The sequence below is a fragment of the Passer domesticus genome, chromosome 7 (assembly GCF_036417665.1).
Source record: "Passer domesticus isolate bPasDom1 chromosome 7, bPasDom1.hap1, whole genome shotgun sequence".
In the NCBI taxonomy this organism is placed as follows: Eukaryota; Metazoa; Chordata; class Aves; order Passeriformes; family Passeridae; genus Passer; species Passer domesticus.
In genome coordinates this window covers 52,576,908-52,604,783 of record NC_087480.1, presented here as the reverse complement: position 1 = coordinate 52,604,783, position 27,876 = coordinate 52,576,908, and the positions used below count along the sequence as shown (strand labels likewise).

Here is a 27,876-nt window from a genome sequence, read left to right as displayed (position 1 = left end):
TCTTTGACCATGGTGCTGTTGAGTGCTTCAGCATCCAAGCAGCTTCCTTCATTAGTGAAGGATTTCCAGGGCTGGAGCCTGCCAGTGCTCTCCTTTGCAGCCCAATGCACAAGTGTTGGCCAGGACACAATTAAAATTTTCTGCATCTCTTACAATGTAAGGTCTCCAGGGAATGGATTTTTTTGGAAGGTTAAGATCAGGTCTATAAACCCCAAGATTTAATATCCCTTTATCTTCCCATAGAGGAACTTTTCTTTTAACTGCCTCGATATCAATACACCCTGTGTGTAGCAAGTGGCCCAATTTCTTTGTCTCCTGACATCCTGAACCCAGAAGCAGATGGACGTTAACCAGCTCTGATTAGTTGGGAGAATCAAGCATTAATTTTTTATACGCCAGAACCACCTGAGTGACGGAAATCAATTATGGCTGCCCCTCCCCCTTCCATATTAATGTGTTGGCTCTGAGCAGAGATGGAGGGACCTGTTGAAAGGAGAAACCCCTATTTCTTCGTTTGACCCTCTAGATAATTAGGGTTAAATTGATATGCTATCACACCGGTGACACATTTTATCTCCCTCTGTTTGTACAAGAGGATACAATAGTGGAGGAAGGACCAATTTGTGCCCTGCTTTAGCTAACCAGACTGAGATAAAAGGTGTCACTAGTATGATAACGTTCTTGCCTCATGCTCCTTTATTGTTGCTCAATTTGCCTCTTTTTTTTTTTTAATCTTGTTCTTTTTCTTTCAGTACCCTTGGTCATATTTTAACTCCATGCCATCGCATAATGACGCCCTGCTAAATGTGTGTGGAGATAGGCAACTCTGGCTGACAGCCTTCCCTGATAACCGAATTCCAGCCCATCCATCACCAGGCTGCTCTCCTTAACTTAAGGAAAGTGATAACTAAAGCAAGGCCGTTTATCACCGCCGAGCTGTGCGCTTCTTGCTGCCTTGGAGAGAGCTGGCTTCAACAGCAGAAATGCAGCCATGTCACCTCACCTCCTATTTGCATCCTGTTCATCTCCAGGCTCCATTTACCCTGCAGAGTGGTGAAGCAGGGCTGGATAGAAATCTGAGCCTGGGGTGGTGAAAGCTCTCTGAAAATGGTGCAGAGTTGCCACTGTTGACCATGGCCTAAGAAGGACTTAGTCTTGCTTAGCTGGTGGAGGAGAGTGTGCTACCTGATGTCACTTGCTCTTCTGAGCAAAGGTGATCTGCATTTTGGGAGCAGGCAGAAGTTATGCGCTGCCATCTCTGCTTCTGGGAGGACAGAACATCAGAGCTGCATTGGAGGCCGGAAAATCCCACAGCCATTTTCAAGTTTCTCTATATTGAATGCAGTGTGGCTGATGGGGTGGTTTTTGAAAGCCAGTTTTCTTCCCAAGGAGTGAGAGCTTCAGTGTTTGGGAAGCCACTTAGACCTCATTCAAAAACTGGAAAGATCATGGGATGTTGAAAGCAGCAAAATGTGCCATCATTTCTCCCTTACCTGAGGGAGGACCAAATCCTGAGCTCTCTGCTAAAGCAAAGCTGCCCTCAGTGAGCAGGTTTTGCTTTGGCGAGAGCAAGAAGCCAGACTGAGCATAAAAGCTTATTTTTCAAATAAGTGAATGCTGAAATGAATGCTGGCTCTGATAAATAGACATACTTCCTTACAGCCCATGGTACTTCTGTTCCCCAGGACAGCCACAGATGTGCCTTATTCAGTCCAGCCTGGAAAAGGCGATAGAGAAACTCCTGCCTGGTCACCAGGCTGAAGAGTCGGGGGGACTACTGCAGGTGACAGACTTGGAGCTGGGGAAAAGATTTTTAGGGGGTATTTTCCTCCCCGTAGGTACTGGGAAACCTGGGTCCTGTGCAGTGAAAGCCCCTGGATCCCTGTGCCAGGAGTGCTGTATCCTCAGACTAAACCATACCCATATAACAATCTTTTTCTAATCCTTGCTCAGTGGCTGTGACCCCAGTGCCACCAGGACTGCCTCTTTCCTCAGCTCAGGGATAGACTTATGTTTTGGTCTGTGCTGCTGACAGCTCGCCGGGTTATAGCGTGAATGTTGGTCTCCTGGTGCTTGAAAAACTTGAAGCCCCTCTGCTGCTGACAAGAAATGAGGGGAGCACAAGCTTGGAGGGGGAGGGGGAATGTCCTGAGGTCACACAGCTTCACAGGCAGTTTCTGGGGTTGTTACTTGTTTGCAAAAATGTGTCATTTATTTAGTTGACATATTTATTTGGAGCATTTATTTTCTCCAATTAAAGACCCACTGTCCAGCGCCCAGGGCACACTGCCATCAGTCTCAGGGTGAAAATAGAACCAGACTGTCCAGTTTGCTGGGCCTTTTGGTCCCACAGGGATGGCAGTGCTTTAGATGTCATTCGTTGCAGTAGGTGGTTTGCTGTCAATTCCTGTGGCTAACAAGAACAATGCTGCTCTCACTTCTTCTGGGCCCTATCCAGAAGTTAGGTAAATGGATAATTTTTCTTCTAACTGGAGCTAGGCTGAGACCTGTATTAATGAAAGCCTCTTGGGTTTGGAGGAGAAACTAATTTTTTGTAACATACCTTTTGCTAACTTCTGTTATCATCTCCTCTAGCTAAATGTGAGCAGACTGAAAGAGGTTGAGCTAATCAAGTGCCTATATTGGGACCAGTTGTTTGTTTTAGATGGTTCCTTTTCTTGTGATTCTTGATTTGGGCACCAGCAAAAAGCAGCTTTCCTGGAGAAAGAGCTTTCTCAGCATGCTGCTTGGGGCTGGTTGGCTCTGTTCGACTAAGGGACGTCATGGACATCTGTGTAACGACTGTAAAGTGCATGGGCCAGGCTGCTGTTTGTGTGGCAGTGTGCAGATGTGAAGAGTGATTCCAGGTGCTTTATTTCAGCACATTGGCATCAGGTGAGCTGTGCCCAGGGATGGGACTGTGCTGTCAACTTGCACTACTTGCCCTGCAAATTGCTGTGGCTCTGCTCCTTGCAGGCTCGTTCTTTTGAAGCCTTCCTGCTTTCAAAGAGATTCTTCTGGACATTCTTATTCAAATGTGTTTGTATGAGTTAAATGATCGGTCCTGAATCATCACATGTACATCTTCTCAGGACCAGGCATTTGACTTTGGCATAGAAAGTCTATTACTTTCTTAGCCTAAGCAGGGCATAAGTAGTACACAGGTGGGTCCCAGTGTGTGTGGCTCTGTTGGCAACATATTCATAGGAGATTCCTCTGGATATGTTTTCCAGCTTCCTTCTTTTTCTTTGCCTAGAAATGGAGGAGTCACAAAGACCAGACTGCTCTGGTACTGCACTACCCTGGGTCTCACATTATCTGCAAGTGCAGTTTCTGTGTTGCTCCTTCATCTCCTTACTTGTGTTGCTCCTTCATCTCCTTACTTGGGGAAATGTCTGGAGAGATGTTTCCCTGTTCACCAAAGGGTTTGAAGCTGGACTGACCACTCAGGTACTGCCTGGGATACTGATGGTGCACCTTGGGGTGTTTACCTTGTATTCACTTCTCACAAGAGCTTGTTCCTGTATTTCCGTCTTGAATCTAAATAGTCTGGACTATTCACTCTTTGCTCCTTGGAGAGCAAGAGAAGACTTTGCCCTGGACATGGTGGTCTGTGTTCAGATGTTTGAGCAGCTGATGCTGGCACTTCTAGCTCTTCCTCCTCCCCTACAATCTCCTCCTACAACCTCCATGTGCCTGAGGAAGTTGGGAGATTCCCCACCCTCTCTGTTTGCAAAAGCTGATTTCTGGGGTTGTGACTTTTAACATGCACAAACAGCACTAATTTAGTCATTTATTTAGTTGACATATTTATTTGGGATGTTCCTTTGCTTCACTTAAAGATCCTGTGACCAGTGCCCCAGGCATGCTCAGCAGTATGTGAATGAACAAGATCCATCAATTACTCTTGATCAGATCAAAGTGGCCAGGAAATACTCACATAACTCATGTCCCTGCACAGGCTTGGCTGCAGCCACACGATTTGCGACTCAGCGTTCCCCGACTGAGGGACACATCCTTGCTCCCCTGCAAACATACTGGGATCAGCACAGTGAGGGAGAAGCAGCTTTCCTGAGGTGCAATCCACCTCCCTTACTGGTGCTGTTTTGTTTTGAGCCCTATTCCATCGGCTTCCTGTAGGAAGGGAGAGAATCAATACATGTGCTCACAGCTCTGGCTGCTGTGCTCACATCACTAGTGAGACAGTGTGCACCACCTTGTATCTTAAGAGTTGTATCTGCTCTCTTCTTCCAAGCACCTGCTTGGAAAACAGCCTCTTCTTTCTTAGCTCTACAGCATTGCTGTCTGAAAAATGAATGCTTTGGTGCCTCCTTCCCTCCCTTATATCTCTTTTGATGTTTTAACCATAAAGGCCTGGAGAAGCACCAGGGCACGACAGGTGAATTGTCAGTCCTTCTGTCTGCCCTGTAAGCTGCTGGCAGAGCAGGATGGTTTTACAGGGATTTGTGATAGGTTTACTTAGCCAAGGAGAGCCTGGATGCTCCAGTCGTGTTTGTGTATTAGCCAGTGTGGAGAAGAGCTGAGTGATGCTCAGTACACAACTGTTCAAAATGTTTCGTCTAAAAGGTTTCAGCAGCCTGGATGTGCCTCGATGTATGTAAGTCTTAAGCCAAGCTGTACTCTCAGGAGATTTTTTTGCCAAGAGCTATAGTGTTTCTGATGTGCAGCATGATGTTACAGCAGACTTGAGAGTCTTTTCCATCTCTGAACAAAATGCACTTAAGAAAACAGAGTTTGTGTTGTCAAGGCACCGATTGAATCAAACTTGCTCTCTCTTCTCTCTTACAGGTTACCAGGACAATGCCAATATTTAGGGCTGCCGGTTGCTGATTACTTCAAACAGTGGATTAATCTGAAAAAGGTACTTCTGTGCAAACTGTCATGGTCCCTATCTCCCTGTCTCCCTCCTCCCCTTGTCCTTCACTTTTCCTCTTTAAGGAGGTGTCTAATAACTACTGCTGTTTTGCATTGAAATGAGTTATTTTCTCAGAAGCTGGGCTGAGCGAGTCCTCCAGCTCCCTATTGTATCTCCTCTAATAGAGTCTTACTGTACTTGATGGGATGTGTTCTGCAGCTGGGGAGAATCCCATTGTGGCAGGCACAGTGCAATGTCTGCATAATATTGGGACACTGTGAGACCCCTTTTCAGGGGAGGTTGTGTTGTCACCAGTATTGCTGACTTTGTTTTGTTTTGCAGCCACATAAGGCTCCTAAGAGCATGGTTCCCGTCATTCCAGTTAATAAATGTGGAAATACTCCAATATAAAAATCAGCATTTCTCTTTGTGGCATGGGGAAAGGGAGCTGTCTCAGCAGCACATCCACCTAAGAGATCAGTGATCTCTTTGCTAAGCAAAATGCCTTGGACTGAGTACTGTCTGGTGCCTTGTCTTTTGCTACACACCTTCACTGGGTGGTTAAGGAGCAGCATGCTGTGCATCCACAAGGACTCCTGGTGCAGCTGCTTCATCTGCACAGAAAAACATGGTGATGCCATAAGTGGGAAGAAAAGAACAAGTGTGATTACAAGCAGGAGCAGGGTGACAGAGGAGGCTGCGGTCTGTGTACAAGAGAAATTGGGGTGGCCCTCCTGGTTAAACCTTTAGTTGAGTAAGATTCCCTTCCCCCATCCAATTTAGTGCTTTATTTGGGTTTCTGTGCCTTTTCCTGGTAATTAAGGGTCTCAGTAAGCAGATTTTCTTATAAACAGCTCGTTGTTCTTGCAGGCTTTTCTTTTGTTCTTTTATTTATTTATTGTTTTAAATGGAAGCGTGAGTGACAGGCTGAGCGGCCGCAGAAGGACAATTTGCATGATCTGTTCCGTCAAATAGGGTAGAACATGAACTTAACAAGGGATGCTGGCAGCACATTCCTGGCTGAACTTGTCAAAGGGTCTTGTATTTCCCTGCTGTCAGAGCAAATCTTTTGGCTGATTGCTGGTCCTTGGTAAATGAAATCTGAAAGCACATTGGGGCATTCTGCAGTTCAGTGACCATTAATGATCGCCATTTGAAGTTCACTAAACTTCCGGTGAATGGATAGCAGCTATATAACCAGCAGGTTGATGGCTGCAGAATAATAATACTCAAAAAAAAAATCCCTGTGTACTGTGATGTTTGCTAAGAAGTAGGTTGATCCAGCCATGCTCCTCCTCTGGGCCTCAGGAGGAATGACTTAGGGCACTTTCCCATAGTTCAAGGCTTCTGGATTCAATGTGTTAGGAGCTGGGATTCCTCACTATGTAGATGTCCAGACAAGTGTCTCTTCTTCAAGGTGAGCATTCATGTATTGCATGTCAGCAAATACTGTGATACTAAGCTGAGGACTGCTAAGCATCCATGAAGTCCCAAGCACAGAGCTAAAGGCAGGAGCAGGAGGGAAGTTGTTACAGTGAAATATTCCCCTATCCAGCTCCCTGAAAGGGTCACATGCTGAGCATGTAGGATGAGGGCATGTGGGTTGGGTTGTCCTCCTCTGCAGATGTGTTACTTGGAAAGTAAAGCTTCAACCTCCTTCAGATTGTTCAGGAAAGGGGATGTGAGAGAGAAATGTTGATCTTCTTCCAGCCCCTCTAGTCCCTTAAAAACAATGAAGTTTTTCTGACACTGTAATACTTGACATCCTCTGAACAGACCTGGTGTCCCTCTGGGAAGTGACCCATGTTGCAGAGAGCAGCAGGGGCCTCTCCTGTCTTGTGGCTAAGAGCTGTTTCTCCTGGACTTGCTCTTACCCTGGGGTGGTGATCTTTCTATGCCATGCAAGTGCTTTCAGGTGCTTGTGGGGCAGCTGCCTGTGTGTTTTCACAAGAGAGAATTTCCTGCCTAGATAACTAATTCTGTTGAAGCAGATGGAGCCAGTGGAGACTCAGTGTCTATTGAATGAGCTCCTAGTGTGAGGCAGATGAGAGTGGACAGGTAACTAGCCCCTCCATTCGTCCCTGCATAGCTCAGGTGGCCCTTTTTCCCCTCCCTCTGGCACATTGCTGACTTAGAAATACCTCCTAGGCTGAATCTGCCTCTGACCTGATCCAGGAAGTAAGTGAAGGTGTTGGAAGGTGGGTGGGGCTTGCAGTGTGAAACCGATGATTTCTAGGTCATGGATAATGCAGAGACTTGAATGTTTCAGATCTCAAGAAAACAGAGACATATGACAGAGAGCAGTTTCCTGAAGGATGGCCCCACCTGCACCTGCTGTATCTTCTTTGAGTGTTTGCTTATGAGCAGTGGTAACAAGAGGACCTGTCTGAATTAGGGAGCTCCTGCTTCAACTACCAGACAATGCTGAAGCAGGATTATACACAGACAAGTTTGTGTAGCTATGTGAATTGCAGTAGCAACAAAATACATTCCAGATTCCTCTGCCAAGGCACACACAGCTTCAGGTCCTCTTTGTTTCATATATTTTAAAAAAACAGTCCTTGTCTGGACTTCCTCTGTCAGAGCATGGGATGCTCCAGAGCTCAGCAGATATTCTTCCTGCAGTGGAGAGAGAGTCTTTCTCAGAGTTCATTTGCCAATAAACGTCCCTTTTCACCGCTGTGCTGTGGGAGCAGTTGAAGTGAGAACTTTGTGCCTGCAGGCAGCTTTCACAATTTCCAACACCTGCCTCTTGGGCAAGCTGGAGACAGAAATTGCCCCCAGTAGCTGTCATGATTACTTTGCCTCAAGCAAAACTTGTTGGATTGATCTGGCCGTTCAGGTGGTGGTGAGCTCCACATCTGACTGCTGCAGTGGTGGCCACAGTGTCTTGGGATCTGTAAAAAAGCCTTCTGTGGAGAAGATGGTGGCAGGGGGGAAAAGCTGCCTGTGCACTTGACCATGTTTGCTGAAGTTTTACCTTGCCCTGTGCCCCCCCAGCCTGCAAATGCATCCCTTCTGTCAAGCCTGGTCGGTGTTTGCTGACATTTTTAATGTCACTGAGCGATCTCGTATCTCTAGTGAACTGTCACTGTAGAGCTGACTCGGGGCAGAGAGTTTATCATGTTCTTCACTTCGATTAGCTCAGCCTTGTGGGAGGGGAGCAGAAAGCAGAGGAGGCTTTCTTTGAATGCTGCAACATTTCAGATATCCCCCTAAACCATCTCAATAGAGAGCCACCATCCCTTCTGTCAGTTCTCCTTAGGGACCTGTCATGTTGATCTGCAGAGGCCATGGGTTAGGACTGAGGTGCAGAACCTGAGCTACATCACTGGAGCTGGATGCTCGGGGTGGAAATAACAGAGAGGGCTTCATGTCAGCAGAGAGGGGCACCAGTGGAGTAATGTGCAAAAAGCAGGAGGCCATGGGTCAAGATTTATGCAAAAAGGAAAGCTGCTGCATCTAGCAAGCTACAACCAAGCTGCTGCCCCAAGAGTATCCTCCCGTAGCCTGGGTAAACCCATTACTGCTTATTCTAACACAAGGATCAGCTCTCATTTGTGCTGCCTCTGCTCTTTCAGGAGCCTCTGAAAGTGGTTTGTTTTCCAGGTCCCACTAGAGTTAGCATGGTTGGTCCCTGATGAATCCTCACCCCTGGGGCTGGAACCAGTGCTGTGTTAGACTGAGGACACAGTGCCTGCAATCACAGGGTGTCCAAGAGCCTGGGAATGGGAAACCCAGCAGGCAGTAGGAGTTGTCAGCACCATTGGGGTGGGAGCATATCACTGAAGGGAGAGTGGTTTACAGGAGGGAGGAGGTGGAAGAAGAGAGGTGAAGATAGATTTTCTTACAGTGAGCTTGTGCAAGAAGGATGTTAGAAAGATGATAAAGGTATCAAAATGGCCAGACCAAATATGTAACCCAGATTACCTTTATGCCAGAGGCCAGCAGCTGATGCTTGCAGGTGTAACAGGGAGAGCATGGCTCGAGTCAGCTTCCTCTGATTCCCAGCAATTGTCTCCTCAAGAACTGAGAGCTGTCCCTGGACCACTGCATCTAGCAAAGTCTGTCTACCAGAAACTTGTACACCCTTTTCTGAATCTGCTTATGCTTTCAGTTTCTACAGCATCCTGCGGCAATGACTTTTGCTATTTAATTATGCATCAATTATACTCTGTTTACTCATATATTGTGTGAGGATGCAGATCCCTTTGTTTCTTTTAAACCTCTTGTCAGATTATTTTCTTTGACCTAGGTCTTGCATTGTGTGAAAGAACATGTGTTTCTAGTTCTTCTTCATGGTGTTACTCTTGATTTGAGACCTCAGTCATATTCTTGCTCAATTGTCTTTTCCAACACAGCAAAACTTGGGGGGGCAAGCCCTCCTTAGAGGGCTTGCACAGAGGCACTTGTGGGCTCTGTGACTCTAGAACTGGCTTGTGGAATTCTTAACATGTGTGCACTATTCTTCCTGGTCTTCCATTTATTCTCTGGATGTTTTACAGTTAAAATGTATCCACTAAGGGTTTGTTTTATTCCTTGTTTCTCAAATTATAATTCATTTTTTAAAAAGAAGACAATCATCATACCCACCATAGAGCTGTCCCTTTCTCTTCACAGCTATCCTGGCATCTTTGATTTCTGTTCAGAGGGTGCAGAATGTCTTTAGATGCAGTAAGAGTGGCTGCTTTAGGAGTGAGAGAAAATGGTCTTAGTTTGACGACCTCCTGAAATTCAGGGGAGTTTTTATGAAAGGCAAGATTTAAATGATGTGTGTGGAGGAATGTAACTTTCCCTCTCTGGGCATGATGAAACAGGCTTGATAGAGTCTTGTGGGGCACAGGTGACCATGCTGGGGTGCTGTGGCTGTGCACAGAGCTGGCCTTTCCAGGGTCGGCCTTTACTGATCTGTAGATATTCCTGTTTGGAAGTGAACTGTTAATACACACCTACAAATGTTTTAAGGTCACCTACTTGCATTGTGAAATCTGCCAGAGGAAGCATGTAATAGGATGTTTTTGTTAATATTTGGCTACTAGAAATAAACACATCTTAAACAAACAAAGATTTGCTAACAGCTTTCTGTCTCTCCTCTGAATTAACAATTCCTTCTGCCTTTGGGGTGGGAGGCGGGGCTTTGAGTACTTCTCAGGCACTTGGTGCTAAAGTGTCTTGAGTGCTTTAGATGAAGATCATTGGAATGGGTGAGGAATGATTTATGTGTTAACTCATATATTTGGAAGTTGTTTTTGTGAGGTCTAACTTCTTGAAGACTTAGAACGATTGTTATCAATTTCCTGTTTATTGAGTTACTGGCTGCAGGGAATATAAAATGCCTGGTAAGGTTAGAAATGCCAGAGGAGGACTCCTCAGGCAAAATGCTTCATGACCAGAGCATCAAGCACATGAATAAATGTTGCCTCCTAACTGCAAAGAACTGTGCCCTGGGCTTTGCTGGTTTGTAGCATGGTGCCTGTTCTGTGACCCTGTCAAACCTTCCTTCAGTGGGACCTGGGCTTGCTTGGTTTCTCACCCCATCGATGAAGCTCTTGGCTTTGGAAAGTTTCAGAGGGCAGAAATGGGAGAGATTGTGAAAGGAAGCACAAAGAAATGTGACTCCAGGGCTAGGGAAGTAAGGGTATCTCTTTCAAAGAGGTGAGGAAAGGAAGGTGTCTGTGGAATGGTGCTGGTTCATAGTTGGAAGGAAATGGAAGGAATTTCTTATAACAGCAAAATGACTGTGTTTAATAAATACTTTGCTCTGTATTCACAGAAAGGCAGAGGTTGCCATATTGCTGAGCAAGAGGTTTGCTGTTACAACACAATTTTCTGATAAAAGTCAAGTGGTGAATTGGTTGGCATTTTGCATAGCTGGTTTACAGGAGTTTTAAAGAGCTGGCTGAGATGCCCTGGACTATTAATAAGTCTTTGAACATGGGGGAAGTTCTAGAGGACTGGAAGAAAGCTAATGTTGTACCAGTAATTTAGAAGGGCAAATGGGATGACCGATGAAGTAATTATAGCCCTATCATCTTGACATTAATTCTGGGCAAAGTAATGAAAAGCCAGATATCATAGTTGATTAATAAAGAATGAAAAGAGGGTAATATAATGCCAATCAATGTGGATTTATGGAAACTAGATCTTTTTCAAACTAACTTGATATTTTTTTTATGAGAATACATGTTTGGTTGATAAAGGTAACCATGTCAATGTAATATACTTCTAGAAGGCATTTGACTTGGTACCTTATGACATTTTGATTAAGAAACAAGAGTGATACAAAATCAACATGGCACACATTACATTGATTAAGAAAGAGCAAACTGACAGCTCCTAGCATTTAATTGTAAATGGATAATCATCATGGAGTGCATGTCTTCCTAGTGGAGTCCCACAGGGATCTATTTCTCAGACCTCTTGTATTTAACACTTTTGTCAATTCCCTGAAAGAAAACATAGAAATCATTTTTGATAACGTGCAGATACTGCATGTAGAAGGTGGCTGCTGTTGGATTTATAAACAGGCAATGGTGAGGAGGAGCAGAGGGTCTGGATCATTGCTTTCTTTGGGTCTGGTTTGACCAGTATGGGATGTTGGATCCCATCTGCATCAGAAAGAATACTAAAAACTTGAAGACTGGATGAGAACTGCAAGACCTGAGGAGCACTCGCCATGCAGTAACAACCCTGGGAGCCTTTTAGGGTACCAGAGAAGGGTAAGGGCTGTAGTTGCCAAATATCTAAAGGGAGAGCCAAGATGTGACAAGAGGTTTCTTCACAGAAGCAGACAAAAGCCTAAGCAGTTCCAGTTCCTGGAAGCCAAAGCAAGGTAATTCAGGTGCAGATCTTTACAGTGTGGGGTAATTAACTGCTGGAACAACTTACCGAGGGCTGTGGTGGATAATCCAGCTCAGGAGGGAAGGCTTTTTTCCTAAAAACATCAGCTGTGCTTCAGACAGGAATTTGAGGCAGCGCTGTGGCTTGTGCAGGTCAGCCAGCCGATCGTGGCTGTTTCTTCTACCACGATGAGCTTTGCCCGTCCGTCTCGCACAGCTCTGGCCACTCTGTTCCCTTGCAGTGAGAGCACTCTCGAGAGCTCCTGGCTTGGGGAGCACACACAGCATGAACAACACAAGGCTGGGATTGGAAGGGAAGCATCCCAGGGAATGCAGCACCTCTGGCACGGTCAGAGGAGCCCTCCTGCTCCAGGGCTGGAGCACAGCAGCCATCCACGACTTCTCCTTTAAATCTGTCGTGCAGCTGTCTGAACTCTGAAATTTCTTTCACTCTCTCCCTCGCCTTGTTAACATGTGTTGCCTTTGGGGTAATCAGGGAAAAAATATTATGTCCTTTTACAATTACCGGGTTTTGGAATATTAAAATGTCTCTCTGCATCGGCAGTGTTATTTTGATTGGTATTCTAACCTTTGACTAGCCCATAAAGCGAGCCGCTCTTCAAGCCAATATTGCGGGACTGAAATTTAATTCCGAAATGATTCCAGATAATAGGGAGACAGATAATATATGCATGAAGGATATTATGTTTGGACTAAATGCAGCAGGGCCAGGGCTTGGGAGTTGAATAATAGCCCAGAGTGAGTTATAATCTGTGGGACAGAAATACCTTACTGTCAGGGCCAGGAGAGGAACTCTTAAATCACAGGGAGGGAGATGAGGAGGGAGTTGAGGATAGTCATCTCAATGGGAAAGGGCATCCAGGAGAGGCCTTAAAGGAGCAGCCCTTTCTGTCCTTCTGCAGAGCAACCTGTCCTTCCTTTCTTACCTAATAAGGAGTGCTGAGTAAAAATGTACTTCCAAGGAAAGCAAATAGGCAGGGCATTCTGGAAGTTCTTGGCAGTCTTTTGTCTTCCTGGATTCACTAGAAGAAGGTACAGCATGGGTTGATGTCTCAGTTTCCCTACAAGCTGTAACCAAATGGACCAAGGGGTTGTGCAATACATGCTAAGGTAGAGTGCTCACATAATACAGAGTAATCATCAGGGTTGATTTTGACATCTCCTTTCACATAAAACAAAGAAAGGACAGGCATGGCCTGTGGGCTGCGTGGACAGTAGTTGTTGTTCGGGGCCCTGCCCCTGACGTTCTCAGTCTGGGACTCACTGCCAGGCAAGGCTGTCTCCCTCCCTCAGAGTTGCTGCCTAAGCTGGTGACTGGAGACACAGAGTAGAAGTATCTTCTGTGACAGCAGAGGTACAAATTCAGTGAGTTTTAAACATTGGAGGCTTTGAGGAATAACACCTCCCTCTGGGCTCTCTGTACTATGGAAGGGAACTTAAGGTTTTTGCTATTTACTCCTCTACACTTTTTGCTTGCCAGCAGCTTCCAAACGTGATGGAAGTAGCTCAGTCCTATAACTTAACATGCTGGGCAAGGTGTTGGGAGCTTTCCATAGCTAGACTTTGCAGAGCATTGCGGATGACCGTGCTGCCAGCTGTCCTGGGAGGAGGAGAACTGAGCAGGCAGAGATGGAGAATGATGTCTGCTGCTGGGTGACACACACCCATGTCGATATAAAAGGCTTTGGCTCAGTGGCACGAGCTTATAGTTTCAAAGTAATGATCCCAGCCTCACATTTCATTTCCTTTCCTTGCAATCTCAGGAGCTGGTCTTGCTACAGCTGAGAGGGGCTCTAGATGCAGTCTGGAGGCTTCACTGGTTTTGGATGACTTAAACAATAACATACATGCCCATCTCGGGAGGGCAGAAATAGAGTATCAATTTTTGCCTAAATCAAATTATTTTGTGTTTCCCTCTCCTTTAGTTTTTGGTTTTGGGATTTTTTTGTAAATTACATCATCAAAACACAGAAGCAATTTTCTGTGGAACTTGTGTCTGTAAAAAGAGACAGGAAAGATGTGATCCCCTGAGGGTTCATGTAAATTATATGGAAGCTACTTAGATCTACTCCAGGGTAAAGGGCACGCCTTAGTATTTTGGACCTATTAACAACAAGCTCTTCCTGGAACTTCCTTCCATCCTTCTGTCCTTCTCATAGCTATGCTGCATGTTTTCTCATAGCATCTCACACACACATTGACTTCCTTACCATCAGGGGTTCTCCTGCATTCTCTTTTGCTAATGCATACTAAAATGTGCTAGGTGCACATTAAAGTTCACCTCTTTTCCTAGGCAGGGTGTTTTGCAGCCTGGTCTTAGCCTTTGGAACAAAAGAGTTTCACCTATTGCTTTCGGGGAGGACCTGCCACAGGTGGAAAACTCAGAGAAGAACAGAAGGGTCAGAGAACTGTAAGACATGACCTCCAGAGGAAGAATGAGGGATTTAGAGGACAGAGCCTCCAGCTGCACCAGGGGACGTTTAAGTTGGACATTAGGAATAATTTTTTCACAGAAAGGGTGATCAGATATTGGAATGGGCTGCCCAGGGAGGTGGTGGGGTCACCGTCCCTGGAGGTGTTTGAGGAAAGACTGGACATGGCACTCAGTGCTATGGTGTAGTTGACAAGGTGGTGTTAGGTCATAGATTAGACTCCATGATCTCAGAGGTCTTTCCCAACCTAATTGCTTCTGTGATCTGGGATATTCAGCCTAGAGAAGACTAAGCAGAAATCATTTTTGAGGAATGAAAGTGTTCAGTTTCTGACTGGTTGTGGTGTATGGCTCTTGATCACATCCTCGCCTGCTGCAGGAAGATCAGTAAGCAGTCTCCATGGATAAGAGCAGGAATATGGGACCTCTGTCTCCTATGAGTTCAGAAGAATGTGGTGGGGGTGGTTTGGGTAGAGCTGGTCCTGCCTTGAAGCAGAGAGATGGTCATCACTTCTCCCCTCCTGCTGGCCCTGTGTGCTATAATACTTACTTTCTTTGCCCTTGCACTGGGACACGGGCTGTCTGCATTCCCTGGGACACATCACTGAAACTCAGTACATGAGCAGGGAAAGAAGGGGTATTTCCCTTGGGTGCCATGTACAGTCCCCACTCCCCTCCTGATGCTGTCTGCCCAAGTCCCATATGTTTGAACTGGGAAAATCCCAAGGCAGACTTTATTTGGCAGTGCCTTTGGGCCTCAAGTAAGAACCAGGGCCTCCTGTAGCCACATGTGATACAGAGGGCTCTCAGATAAGGTCAGAAGGTATTGATTCAAGAGAAATTGAGGAGCACAATTATATTCCTTAGCCCCATGGAGCCTGCAGCTATTGGACAAAGCAGAGAGGAGAATTTTTTGCCTTTGAGCTTTTTTTAACCAGGGCAAAAGATTGGCTTTTTAAGTGAAATTCTAAGCAGTGGTTTGCTGATACGCAACCATGGTCACTTTACCAAAAGCATCCTTGTCTATGCAAGTGGTTGGAGGCAGGTTGGCATTTGTGATTCTTTCTATGCACATTGTTTTAGCTGCAGGCAAAAGGCAGAGAGGCAGCTGCTCAGACCTTGTGTGCTGCTCTTCCTGCTGAGTGCCATATTGCTCAACTGCACCTCACTGTGCCTGCATTCCCCATGCTGGGGGATTTGAACATCTGTCCCCTATACCGAGGAGCCTCCTGGTTTCCATCTGGCTGTGTGTGTCTGCTGCTGCTGAGGTTAAACATACTGCTCAGACCTTTGTTCCATGGGTCTGGTTGCTGCTTGCACGTTGAGGAAGGTGCTGGGAGTTGAAGGCACAAATGTGTGAAAAATGGCCTTTCCTAGAGTCCCATGGCAAAGGCAAGGGACAGAGCATCCCTGCATCCCAGCCCTTCATCTGGAGCTTTATTTGAGTACCAGCACAGCTGCCTAGTGCCTGAGAAAAGAGTTGGTTTTCTCAGCATTTATTTGAAAGACAGGAGCTCTATGTAGGAGCATGAAAATAGGCTTTTGCAGTTCTGCAGGAAGGCATGATGGGCTATCAGATTTTCTAGCCTTGGGGATTAAAATACTGCCTGGTTTGGTCCTCATTGTCCTACCAAGCCAGCATAGCTACAGAAGGGAGAGTGACTGACTGCTGCCATCACCACCAGCAACAGCAGGCTGTTTTATGGTAGCCACTGGCTTACCTGTAAGTAGGAAGAACAGAACTTTTTTTTTTCTTTTTGTTTTTTTTTTTCTTTTTATGAGATGTTCTTGGTGCCCTGTGACATGTATGATGCACTGTCCTACTGAAAGGGTTGGGATTTTGCTACTGGTGACTTGGCTGGGAAAGTGTGGGTGTGCAGCCTCTGCCCCATTGCACAGAAGCATACCAGGGCTTGGCTTTGGCTTCTCGTGGGCTCAGTATAAAGCAGCCAGAGGTGGTGAGCAGCAAGATGGGAGATACAGTAGTGGAATTTGTATATTAATAACTTGCAGTACTTCACACTCATTAAATTAATTAATTAAATCCCTCAGAACCCCAAGGCTACTAAGGAAGTTGATTTCAGAGTTAGGATTAAAAGTCTCCTGTCACCCTTCCCCCATGCTGGCATAGCACTTCTGGTTTCATCCTGGCTTTTGCTCTTTCCACTTGCAGGTTTCCGTGCTTGAACTCTGCCTGCAGCCCAAGGATTGAATCTATCAAAGTGGCTTTTCTAAGAACTGGCTGAAAAGTCTACAGCTTTTGTTTAGAAAACAACCCATCTTTTGCCCTTGTCTGGGCATAAACTTCTCTTATTTTGTAGCCTGCTGGGGAGGGCAGTTCTCATCACTCTGAAGAATGAGCCCAGCCAGGGTCTATCCCACAGTGACTGGTTTTCCCAGTTGCCTAGGCATTGTTTCCTACAGACCAGGACCATCTTCTCCTTGGGTGCTCTGACATGAGTGCTGCTGCCATCTTTATAGGGCATCAAAACTCCTGAGCAAATGGCCATTCCCAAGCTCTCTCAGGACCCATCAAGCTCTCAGCAGTCCCTTCTGGGTGTCAGTAGGTGTGGTGGGGCAAGATGCTTTTATTTACTGGCAAACATGCACATTTCCTTCCTCATGTTCAATGTTGTGTTGCAAAGCTCATAACCATGTTTTTTGATATTTTCCTCAGCATCATATCCACAGCTGAAATTGTAGGTCCCACTCATGGCTGATGGATTAGCTCCATCCACCTAACCTTTCTCTGAGCCAGGACACTGGCATTTCAACACTCAAAATACCTTAAAGCAAATTACTTACATTAAGCCATGCAGGATGGAGTGTTTTTGAGCTGTTGTCTCTCCTCCAGGCATTGGTTGACATCCCCAATGGTTTTAGTGGCGTGGAGATGAAATGGCAGTGTACTGTTCTGCCAGTGCTCCTCCTGCATGCATCCTGCAGATGTGTTTTCAAACAAACTGTAGATATCTGTTGTATGGTTTTGTGCCAGTTTCAGGAAAGCCTGTTCTCTGTGCTCTCCCACAGTGGTAACCTCTGTCAGCCTGGCCCTGATTGATGCTGTTAATATTTGAGAGATTATTTGGGATCTCTGCCTTGGCTGTGCTCCTCACTCAGGGAAGAGCTGTCCTGTGTGGATGCTGCAGCTGCCAGAGGAGTGTGCTTCTTGCCTGACAGTGTGTTTTGGAGGAGGCAGGTCTACCAGGACTAAGTGTAGCACAAAACTTCCAAAGAGCTAATTGCTAGCCTCCAGCAGGTCCAGACTGGACCTTTATTTCTGTAGGTGAAGGTCTTTCAGCCTCCCTGGGACATCATTCTGTTCTTGCCTTTTGGCACCAACTGTGTTTGCCCACTGCAATGGAGGGGTGTCCCCACACCACTGCTCAGCCCTTCCAGGTAGGAAGGGGCTGGTCTTGGTAGAGCTGCCAAACCAGAAGCAGCTCTGAGACTCTCCTGTGTTTTGGGTCTCCTTTTGCCATTGTACCACGTATGTTTTGCCCGTATGGAGCTGGTTCTGCTGCACCCTTCTTTCCCCTGTGGGGCCAGTCCGTGCCGATCAGGAGGTGTCTGATCCTCTGCTGGTAACTCTGCCACACACACTTTCCAGTGACATCCCAGGAGCTGCACATGGACTGTCTGCTCTAAGCAGTAGAGGTGCATGGTCATTCCTCTTCGTGTAGGAGAATTCTAGCAACACATTCCTTGCTCAGCCTTCCCTATGGGGCACAGCTAAATCCATTTGTAAGGATGGGGCTGACGTGCTGTGGGGATAGGGGCTCTGACAGATCCAGAAGACAGTAAAACCATGTGACTGAATACCAGACTGTGTTTGCTCTGCCTAATTATCAAAAGTATGAGTTTGTTCTGCTAGGTGCACATTATGCCTTTATTGTGGTGTAATTATGCCAGCTGCCTATGTTTAGTGTCATAAAAAGGAATAAAATGCCCATTACCCGCCTAAAGAATTCTTCTTGTGGTTTTTTTTTTATTTTTATTGCTCTGGAGTACACAGTGGGGATATCTTTGGTCGGCAATTCTCCATGCAAAATAGCTAGTGAAATACTGTGCCTTTCAGAGAGCTCCTCCAGCCAGCAGCCTGCAAAGGCAGCTGGCCCACGAGCCTCACCTGGCGCTGCCTCTGTTGCTTTCTGCCAGCCCGATCTGGTAGTCAAAATGGTGAAACCACCACAATGCCTTCCTCTGCAGGAGCTCGACTGCTTTCCAGCAGCATTTTCCTGCTGCCATGCAGGTCCCAAAGCTCCCTCCTGCTGACACAGCACATGAGAGGTGCAAGATGCTTTCCAAGCCTGGGAAAAGATGCAGCCTCTCTACCTGCTGACCTGCTCAGGAAGACACAATGGTGCCTAGGTCTGGCTGAGGTATTTTTTGGGCAGAATGCTGTGTTAAGGAGTCCCATGCCATGGGGAAGCACTTAAGCTGTCGAGGGAGCAGCCCAGAGAGATGTGCGGGTGGGAGCCACGCGTTCCTTTGCCCTGCCTCATCTGGAAACACAAGCCAAGTGTCATGAACCTGCCAACGGCCTGGTGGTGCTCTTGCAAGAGCAGGATACCAAGCCTTATACCCCAGCCAGCCCACAGCCCCTGCAGTTGGGTTTTGGCTGCTTTGAGGTTTCCTGTGGTGTCTAAATATCTGAGGCCATGTTTCTGTGATGCTGAGAGATGCCTCAAAGGAGCCACATCCTCCAAGAGCTGAGGTTCTGTGCAAACATCAATTACTGAAACACATACCCTGCCAGGGAACAGCAGCGGGGGGCTTGCTTTGTGTGTGTAAATCCTAGGGGCATTTTGGTGATATTAAGTAATTTCTGACAGAAAAAAAATAAAGAAAGCTCCATATCCAAATCCCACATCTTCAGAGGTTTTTAAAAGCTGCCTCTCTGCCTTTCCTTCTTCTAGTGTTTCAGTTTATAATTGGAAACTGACTTTATTAGCCTCATTAGGAATGGTTAGTGCTGGCTATAGATAGCTCTTAAATATATGTTTTCAGTGGATGTTAAATCTCTTGGGTTAGTTGGCTTATTTTTCAGCTCGATGTTATGTTCAGCAAGTCCCTGATCCCCCCAGCACAGCTGTGCCACAGATACCTCGCACAACGTCCCTTTTAATTCCCTCCACTTATTTTTTACGTCAGGTGTTCCTTGAAGTGGCCTTCACAGCTCTCCACCCTTTCAGCCGATGACTACGTCAGGGGAAGATGGACTTGTGCCTCCCTGCAGCTTCATTGCATATGCACACGCTGTCTGCCCCGGCGGCACGATTGCCTTGGTGAAGAATCCAAGGGGCTGCTGATAGCAATCATTGATTAAGAGGGTAATTGTCCTGAAAATTCAGATTGATCAAAAGGCAGAAATGATAACTTGTGTAACTGTGTTTAAAACCACGTCCTGTCAATAGGGGAGACTGAGACGTGGCGAGCAGAAAGCAGGGAGAATTGGATGTGCAAGCAGGTGAGTGTGCCTGTGGTTCAGGGAGGAGGGGGAGCCATCCTTCCTTGGGGTCCATAGCAGGATGTTTCTTGTCACTGACGCTGGGCTATTGGAGATTCAATCACTTTTATCTTCCCCTCTCTCTCAATCCAAATGCCTTTTCATATTAGAAAATTAGAATCAGCTCTGCTCATGCAAGATTTATTAGCTCTGCTGAGCAATACCACAGAAGAGTAAATGATGTCGCATTTCAGGGGCTTTTTACACATTATGACCAAACTTGCAACTTCTTAAGTATTTTTCCATTGAGCCACTGCAGGATGTTAAAGGGATGGGGAGACAAACTTCTCTCTGGAAATAGTTCTGCACCAGTTCAGATGTCTTTTCTTTATTATCAGAATGATTGGATTTGGATTCTAATACAGATCTTTTCTTTGGGTTCAGTTTCTGTGCTTATTACTCTGGAAATCAGACTCTGAGAACTGAGCCTGTTTATCACATTTTTTTCTTGGGTCCCTTTGTAGAAACTCTTTTTGGTGCTAAAATGGGTGTCTTTGGAGCTCTGCTGCTAGCTGGCACTCATTTACATCTGAAGAAGGCAAATCTTGTTTCCTTCTCACTTTATTTCCATTGTACTTTGCACTGGGTGCTTCTTTTTAAAATGCCTTCTGACCTTGTGCTGTACACAGCTCATGTTTCGCGTAGTGATGGTCCCTTGGTCTTCAGGTAGTAGATGTTAAAGCTCTGTAAAGACATGAATGAATTTAGGCTCATACCACTCAACAGATGATATTGTGGGGATACCGAGGCATGGAGGATTGGATGATTTTCCTGTGAATCGTATCAGAGATTGAAACAGAAATTAGGTCTCATCTCTCCTGCCTCTGGACTTCAGCCACAAGGCTTGTTTGTGAGGCTTTTCCCTTTCAAATTGCTTTGCAGGCATTAAATCCCTGCAGCATCCTCGTGGACTGGCTGCACAGGAGGGTCACTCAGCCACAAGAGTCAGAACAAGCATTTGCTGGGAGCCTCTGCCTGAGCTGCTGTTCAGTTTTTCTCCCCACTCTCAAAAATTAAAGTACTTGAGATACACAGTATTTCACTGATGCTGCCTACACAAATCTCTGGTGCTCTGCAGCATTTCACCCCTCTCAGAATGGGCATTTTGTATGTAGCCCCTACACAAAAATGGCTGTTGCCCAGGTAAACACCATTTTCCTGCTAGATCTGGTTTGGAATATTCTCAAAAAGGGAGCAAATTTTTCTCCAGCCATCATCATTTATGAAAGTAGACAGCACCACACAAGTATACTGATGCCACTGCTCAAGTGTCTCACACCAAAACCACCATTAAACAACAGAAGCTGGAATCAAGCTGTGGAAGGGAACAGTTCCTTCATAGTTTCATCTGCTGTCATTATGGTGTGCTGGAGCCCAGCACCTGCAACTGAGCTTCTGCCAGTCTTTTGTCCATTTGGATCTGACTTTTTCTTGATATGGCTGAGCTTCTGGGAGGCTTGCAGTGCAGGCAGAGGAGAGATTTGGGCAGCCTCATGGTTAAGGCTCCAAATGCTCAGTGGTGTCCTCTGCTTGGCAGGTGTAAAGGGACTTTATTAACAGGCAGTACTAATTACATTTAAAATAACACCATATTTGGACTTGTCCAAGTGCCAGCCTAACTTGGTGCAAAGTTTTGCCATTCATTTTAACAAAAGCTGTTTCTGAAGAGCTGCTTAGAACTGTGTGTGGCTGGCAGGGAGGTTTCTCATCAGGTGTCGGTGCTTGGGAGGCAGATGCACTTGACAGGCAGAAGGACTTGACTTCTTCCCCTTCCATGTACAAGCACTATGTATTATTCAGGGTCTTCTTAAGTCAATGCTGGGTTATTAATCGGTCGTTTCTCTGCATATTAAATTTGCCTACTGATTTTGAGGCTCTGGAAGAGGACTGTGGGTAAGAGGTTGTACAGTATCTTCTTTCCCTCTGTGAGTCTCTGAACACCCGTGTGTGCAGTGTGTGGCTGCTGCACCCCCTTGCTCTGAGTTCAGATGACATGGTTCTGCCTGTGCAGCAGCTGCCTGGGAGGTGAGGTCCAGGTTATTGATGTAATGTTCCTGTTTCCAGATAGTCATGGATGATGGGGGAAGCAGGGGCAGGGCTGGAGCAATAAAAGCCTTGTTGAACCTTGAGGGACCAAGCAAGACCCGCACACACCACCTCCTAAGGACTAGGGGTGCTACAGTCTCAGGTGTCACTCTGGTGTGGTGTCCAGGTGTGGGGCAGGCATTGTACGCAGGCCAAGAAGGGTTTGATCCATGACGTAGATGCTATCCACCTCCTCTTGGCTCCTGCTCCGTTTGCAGACTGATGTAATGAGTTATTTGCAGCTGGTTTGGAGACAGCCTCTTGTCTTGGGACTCTCTCCCCTGTACCCCAGCCAGACTTTATGCTCTGGTCTCCTCTCCTTCCACAAGCTCTGGCGGTGCTGCCTGCAGTAGGCAAGGCACGTGGGCCAGTAGCGCCTGCACGTTCCAGGAATCACGTCAGCTGTCATTACTTACATTACCTTGATTGGGAACAGTCAGTTATGTCACCGTTCATCATCGCCTCTCTCCCAGGAGAGGCTGAGGAAGGAGGAGAGGAGCAGGAATTATAAAGCGCTTCTGCAGTGCTCTGCCAATCCCACTGCTCTGTTGGCTGAACATCTGTCATCAGGCAGCTTGAAGAGAAGGTGCTTTGTCTGATGGATCTTCCCATTGTAGCCCCACAGGGAGGAGCCTTCTGCAGCACCAGGAGTGCCCCATGGGAAGAGCACTGGGGACTCTCACAGAGTTTAACATGAAGAGAATAATGCTGCTGCCTGGGAAGCTCTGTGGGGTACCGCAGTGGAGCATGCTGGGCAGCTGGGGCCACAGGATGGGCTCTCCTGGCTGAGGGCTGCTTTGAACCAGGTACTTACCAAAACTGTCTCCAGTCCAAATGAGTTAGAGCTTGGACTTGGATGCTGTGGCAGTAGCTGTGTCCATCTCTGGTGACAGAGCCCATGATGCCATGTGTGGTGAGGAAGACAGTTTGTCTGTCCAGCAGTCTCCTGTGAATGAATTTGTGACTGAACTCAGGGAGGGTTGGAGAGAGTAAGAAGAAATAGGAGCTCTGTGGTTGTAGCCAGGAGGTGCTCCAGGGCTGTAAGGCCAGGTTTCACAAGGCTTGTGTGACAAAGTTGTCAAGGCTGAAAGCAGGAAGGGTTCAAGAAGCACACGTAGCCCAGCAGGACACTTTGGGAGGTGGGGAAGGCAGTAGTGCCTGCCTCCTTGTGCTTCATGCTATGTATGTTGGTCCTGGCACTGTGATGTAGGAGAAACACAAGCACAGTGCTCACATTTTAGCTTCTGTTAACTAGGCAGAGAACAGGGGTGGCTTGACAGCAACTGGACCTCAGTGAGTCCCAGTCTGTGAGTTTTCAACCCAGCTTGGGACCTGGCAGTGCCTGTCCAGAGATCAAGCCAGTGAAGGGGAGGAAAGCCAGGACAGGAGAGGTCTGTACCCAGGGTCCAAAGTGGGGAAGGAAAAGGAGTTCTGTGGTTCTGTATGTTTCTCCTTGGAACAGTTTGGTCACAGGCAAGAAGATTATTCAAAGGAGAGTGTTAAAGCACATGGAGGAACTGGCTGGCACCAGCAGTGGCACACAGGTGCTGCACATGGGGGTGTGTGGGTACGTCAAGGGTGGCTGAAGCAGCCTGGTCTCAGCCTGTGCAAGGCATCTTGTGCAAGTACAGCCAGCAAGGTCTGACCTGTGATCCATCCTGTCATTTAAAGAACTTGCACTATACAGAAGTGATGCTTTCTGTGTGCCAGGGGCACCACTGCAGCTTCTGTTAGCTGAGTTTGAAGAGCTCTTGCTGTCCCCAGCTTTAGGGGTAGGTGGTGTTGTGCTGGATGGCCCAGGTGCATGGAGTTTGCCAGGCAAGGAAGAGATTGAAAAGGGTACGTGGAGCAGAGGAGAATTGTTCTTGAGGAAAGGTGGATTTCCATGGTGGGTGGATAGCTAGTGAAGTGAGTAAATACTTGCTATAAACATGTTCAGAGCATCTCTGTGTGAAGAACCCAGCACAGCTTTTCCAAGTGAATAGAAAGAGAGCCCGGGTTCAGTTCATATGTCTGTTTTCATTTCTTTTCTTCTTCTGGTCAACTGTGGCTGTAGATAAGAGTTTTCTATTTGAAGTTCAGAAGGGAAGGGAAACCCATTGTTAGAAGGGGAGACATTTTTTTTGCTTGATATCTATCTCCAGCGACACAGCGGAGAAGGAAAAGATTTGCTATGATAAAGGTAGGTTTAAGGAGAAAAAAAAAAGGCACATTGAGTGTTGCTTTTCTCTGTACTTCAAAGCCTGGAGTAATATGGAACAGTATAAAAGAAGAGAGGGGAAAAAAAACAACCCAGCCCAGCCTCTGCACGGAGGCTGAGTGCCATAATAGAGCACCATCCTGGCCAGAAATCCAGAGCTGTGCCTGAGCTGTTCATCTGGGCTTGGCATGATGGAGTTCAGTATGCACAGCACCTGCCAGGAGTCCAAAGGGATGGGCTGCAAGGGGGACGGATGCTCCTTATGGGGAAAGCAGAGGAAATGTTTTGCAGGTGTGCATCCTGTGGAAGGACTGAACCAAGGGAAGTCACTCACTGGAAAGCAAATCAGGCAAATGGGGAAAGCAGTATGGGAAAATGTGCCAATAAACATTTAATTATTAAAATAACTTGGAGAGTGTATGGAGTGTTCAATACAGCGTGGCAGAGTGAAAAAGCTGAACAGCACAGCTCTGGTGAAGGCTGTGGGTGGGAAATAGCTAAACGTCTCTGTCCATGTGTCTCAGGGCCAGTGGGGTTGGCTTTCTGGGGTCCCGGACTGTAGGATCAGCATTTCCCAGGGCTCAGTTGATTCTGAACAAATGAGAGTAGAGGAGTGCTGGGGATGGGGTACTTGTGAGTGCCATTCCCTTTCTTGGAGCAGCCATGAGCATACAGGGGGACTGCAGCTCCACAACCATCAGCGAGACTCCAGTGGCCTAAATGTGGATTTGGGATGTGCAAGATGGGCAGGGTTAGGAGCTCCCTCTGAGGGAACAAGGCAGGGGACAGAGAAGTGTAGCTTGGGGAGCTGGGCTTGTGACACCCCTGCTGCAGTTCTCTGTTCATGCAGGCATCTCCTTTCCTCTGGCCCTCCAACCAGACTGATGACATGATGCTCCATGTCTGCTCTGCTGTCATCATGGTTTTGGTCTTCATCCCCATCCCAAGTTCTGTGCATGATCCTGGCTTCTGGAACAGCTTTTATTGTGTCAGCACATTGCTGCTCTGCCAGCCTGTTTTAGGCTTGCTGAGCTGCTGGGACACCCCTGGAACAGACACCATCCAAAGCCTCCTGTTCCCCTCCAAGAAGCTGGTGCTTTAAATGAAGGAGAGAGCAAGCCTGTGCTGGAGGCTTTGCCTCTGTGGGAGTCTGGGGAGGAGCAGAACAAGAAACCAACAAACTCATTTTCAGTGCTGACCTGAGCAGAGGTTGGAAGTAAAAAAGATTTCCAGCAAACCTGGGCTGGTCAGGGCTGCTAACGAGCCTTTCCTTTGAGCAATGTTTTACATTCTTTAAGGATGGCAGGGTGCTCTTGGGGAGAATCTGCTAAAGTAAATGGCAGAGTCAAGTGTGCCGGCTCCTTTCTTTCCCTTTTCTTTTCCCTTTTTTTTCCCTTTCCCCTTTCTTGGTTCTCTTTATTATGTGGAGTTGCTCTGGCTCTTTCTCTCACTTCTGTTTCTCCTTTTGTTCTCTCTTTGTCTATTTATCACACTGTGAAGGTTGAAAGAGATGTTATTAATCTGGGAGAATGAAGGCAGGATTAGTGGTATGAATCGGATTTTGAGAGCTGTAATGATGGAAAGACTCGCTCTGCTGGCGGGCTGCGTGAGTTTGATAAATGGGGAGCACTCCAAACTGACTCGCGCCTTCCTCCGCACTGCTCGCTTTGCCCGCTGGGGCGTGCCATGCTCTCAGATCTGCCAGCCATCCCACACCGCTCCTACCTGAACCAGAGCAAAAAGCCAAGGGTAAATCAGAGACAAATATCTCCCATTGCACTTAAAGAGATCATTTCTTTCAACATCTTTTTCAAACAGAGTCCTGTCAAGTTCTTGGACAGCCTTGTGTGGAGGTAGGATCCTCCCTTGGAGTGTGGCTCGGAGCCATGGCCGTGTGCTATTGTCTCCTGCCATGGCTTTGTGGAGAGCAGTGAGGACTTAGTGTGGCTGCAGCAGAGCTCCCATCCTGCAAGGCACAAAGAAGCAGGATCATCTTCATAGGGCTGCACCCTGCTGTGTTTGCCTCCTGAGGACTGCACCAGGCTTCAAAGCCCTTGTGGAGCTGGAGAAAGCAGGGGCTATTTCATCAAAAGTTGGTTTGGAGTGTTTGCCCTGAAATCTCCTGAGTGAGGGGTTCTTCTCCCCTTGCATAACATGAGCCAGGTTCCTTGTTATCAGCCTTGGGGTGGGGCAAAATAGGCTCTGGGAACAGCCACAGAGAGTAACAGCCCCCAGCTATGGGCTAAAACATGACTCTCTGGACAGCATCTTTAGTGAGCAGGGTTCTTCTCTGGGATCACCCATCACTGCATACTCACCCACTTGAACCCTTCTTCAACCCCACTTTTGGGTATGTGGTGGCCCACATTGCTCCCTACAGAGCCAGAAAAGCTAGGGACAAACTCACAGGTGTTTAAAGCAAGGACAGAACTTGCTGAAGTTATGCCACCAGGCATTCATATGTGGGGACTGTGCCCTTGTCCCAGGGTCCTTCATGGGAGTCCTTACTCCACCCTTTAGTATGGCCTCTGTGGACATTTTGGGCTCGCTGCTTGGTCATGGCTGGGCTTGGGTCTTGTGGTCCCACTTGAGAGCATGCATTTGCTGAAGTGAGATGTGGTTGTGTGAAGGCCATGTGCAATGTGTTGGGAAGGTTTGAGTTCTTCAGTGCCCCTTGTCCCAGAGGCTGTGGGCATAGACTTGGACCTACAAGTCCCCATCCAGGGGGATGTGCCTGGTGGTGGTTGCAGAACAACCCGTCACTGCAGGGTTTGCATCTTGCCTGGGTTAAACAGGAGGTTATTGCTCAGTAGAGGAGGGGGAACAGCAGTGTGCAGGAGCAATCCTGCTTCCAAGGGGGAGTCAGACCACCAGGCAGCCCAGAGTTGTCAATGTCCCTTTAACTACAAGGTAATGGACTCCCCCACGCTCAGGCTGAGCTCTGCTCCTGCCTTGGCAGGAACAGTAATGATTGTCAAGGTAGAGCTAATGAGACGTGCACATCTTTAAAGGATCGTGGCTTCCAAGACAAAATTAAAAGGGAAAAAAAAAAAAAGAGAAATGAGGGAAGGAAAGTCCAACTGCACTGCCTTGGCCAGCAAGGTGTGCGTCCATCTGTCTTGCCTGCCCTTGGCAGGATCACCCCTAAATGACTAGCATGGCCTCTTTACTTGCTGCTGCAACTCCTATTTGGCCTTGAGAGCCCCTCCACCTCCCTGTGACCTTCCCCCCAGCCTCTCTGCAGGCCCTGGGTCCAGTGGGGAGAGAGCGGGGCATTGCTGGGTGTCACATACCTGCTGCTGTGTGGCACGGCTGTGGGGACAGTGCAGCTGAAAAGTGGGATAGCAGGAAGATGTACAATGAGATGAAGAACACAGGACTATCCTGTGCTGGGTCAGTTGAAGATGTAGGGATGGTCGTGCTGTCAGTCCTGGCTCATCCCTCTCTTCATCCTTTTCTCCCAGGTCTGGGGTCGATGCAGTTGGCATTTCTGAGCATGCATAAAGATACAGTCTGGATACCAGGGTTTTAGTGATCTCCCAAATGCCTGTCCCATTGTGGGAGGGGGAGGAAAAGATGTCTCCACTTTAGTATTGAGAAATGCTCCATGGCCACTCCTGGCACTGAAGACGGCTGTGTCAATCAGGCTGAGCCAGGATGTGACCCTTTGGGAAGAGCTGGCAGGGGAGCTGGGACGCTGTGTGCAGTGTTTGGTGTGACTGCCTGCCCACACTTTTCCTCCTGTTCTCACTATTTCAACTTCACAGGTTGAATTGGTTCAGAGCAGCCAAACTAAATGAGGAGAGAAATGATCAGTCAAATTTTTCTTAAATCCTGTCTTTAAGAGATAAGTGCTTGGCTGGAACTTTAAGGCAGGTAATGAGGCTCTCTTCAGATCAGCTTGTGATGTGGAAA

At 47.1% G+C, this 27,876-nt stretch overlaps 1 protein-coding gene across 6 annotated transcripts in view; it reads left to right on the top strand.

Moving 5' to 3' along the window:
* The window catches only part of ERI3 (ERI1 exoribonuclease family member 3), a 128,272-nt gene that overhangs the window by 46,783 nt on the left and 53,613 nt on the right, over positions 1 to 27,876 (top strand). For 5 of the 6 annotated variants that reach the window (XM_064428674.1, XM_064428677.1, XM_064428675.1 and 2 more), the window contains exon 6: positions 4,810 to 4,882. In XM_064428674.1, coding sequence (XP_064284744.1) covers positions 4,810 to 4,882 — 73 coding nt within the window. Of the gene's footprint in view, positions 1 to 4,809; positions 4,883 to 16,340; positions 18,108 to 27,876 lie in introns of those variants that run through there. The other variant, XM_064428679.1, reaches the window with a different exon arrangement.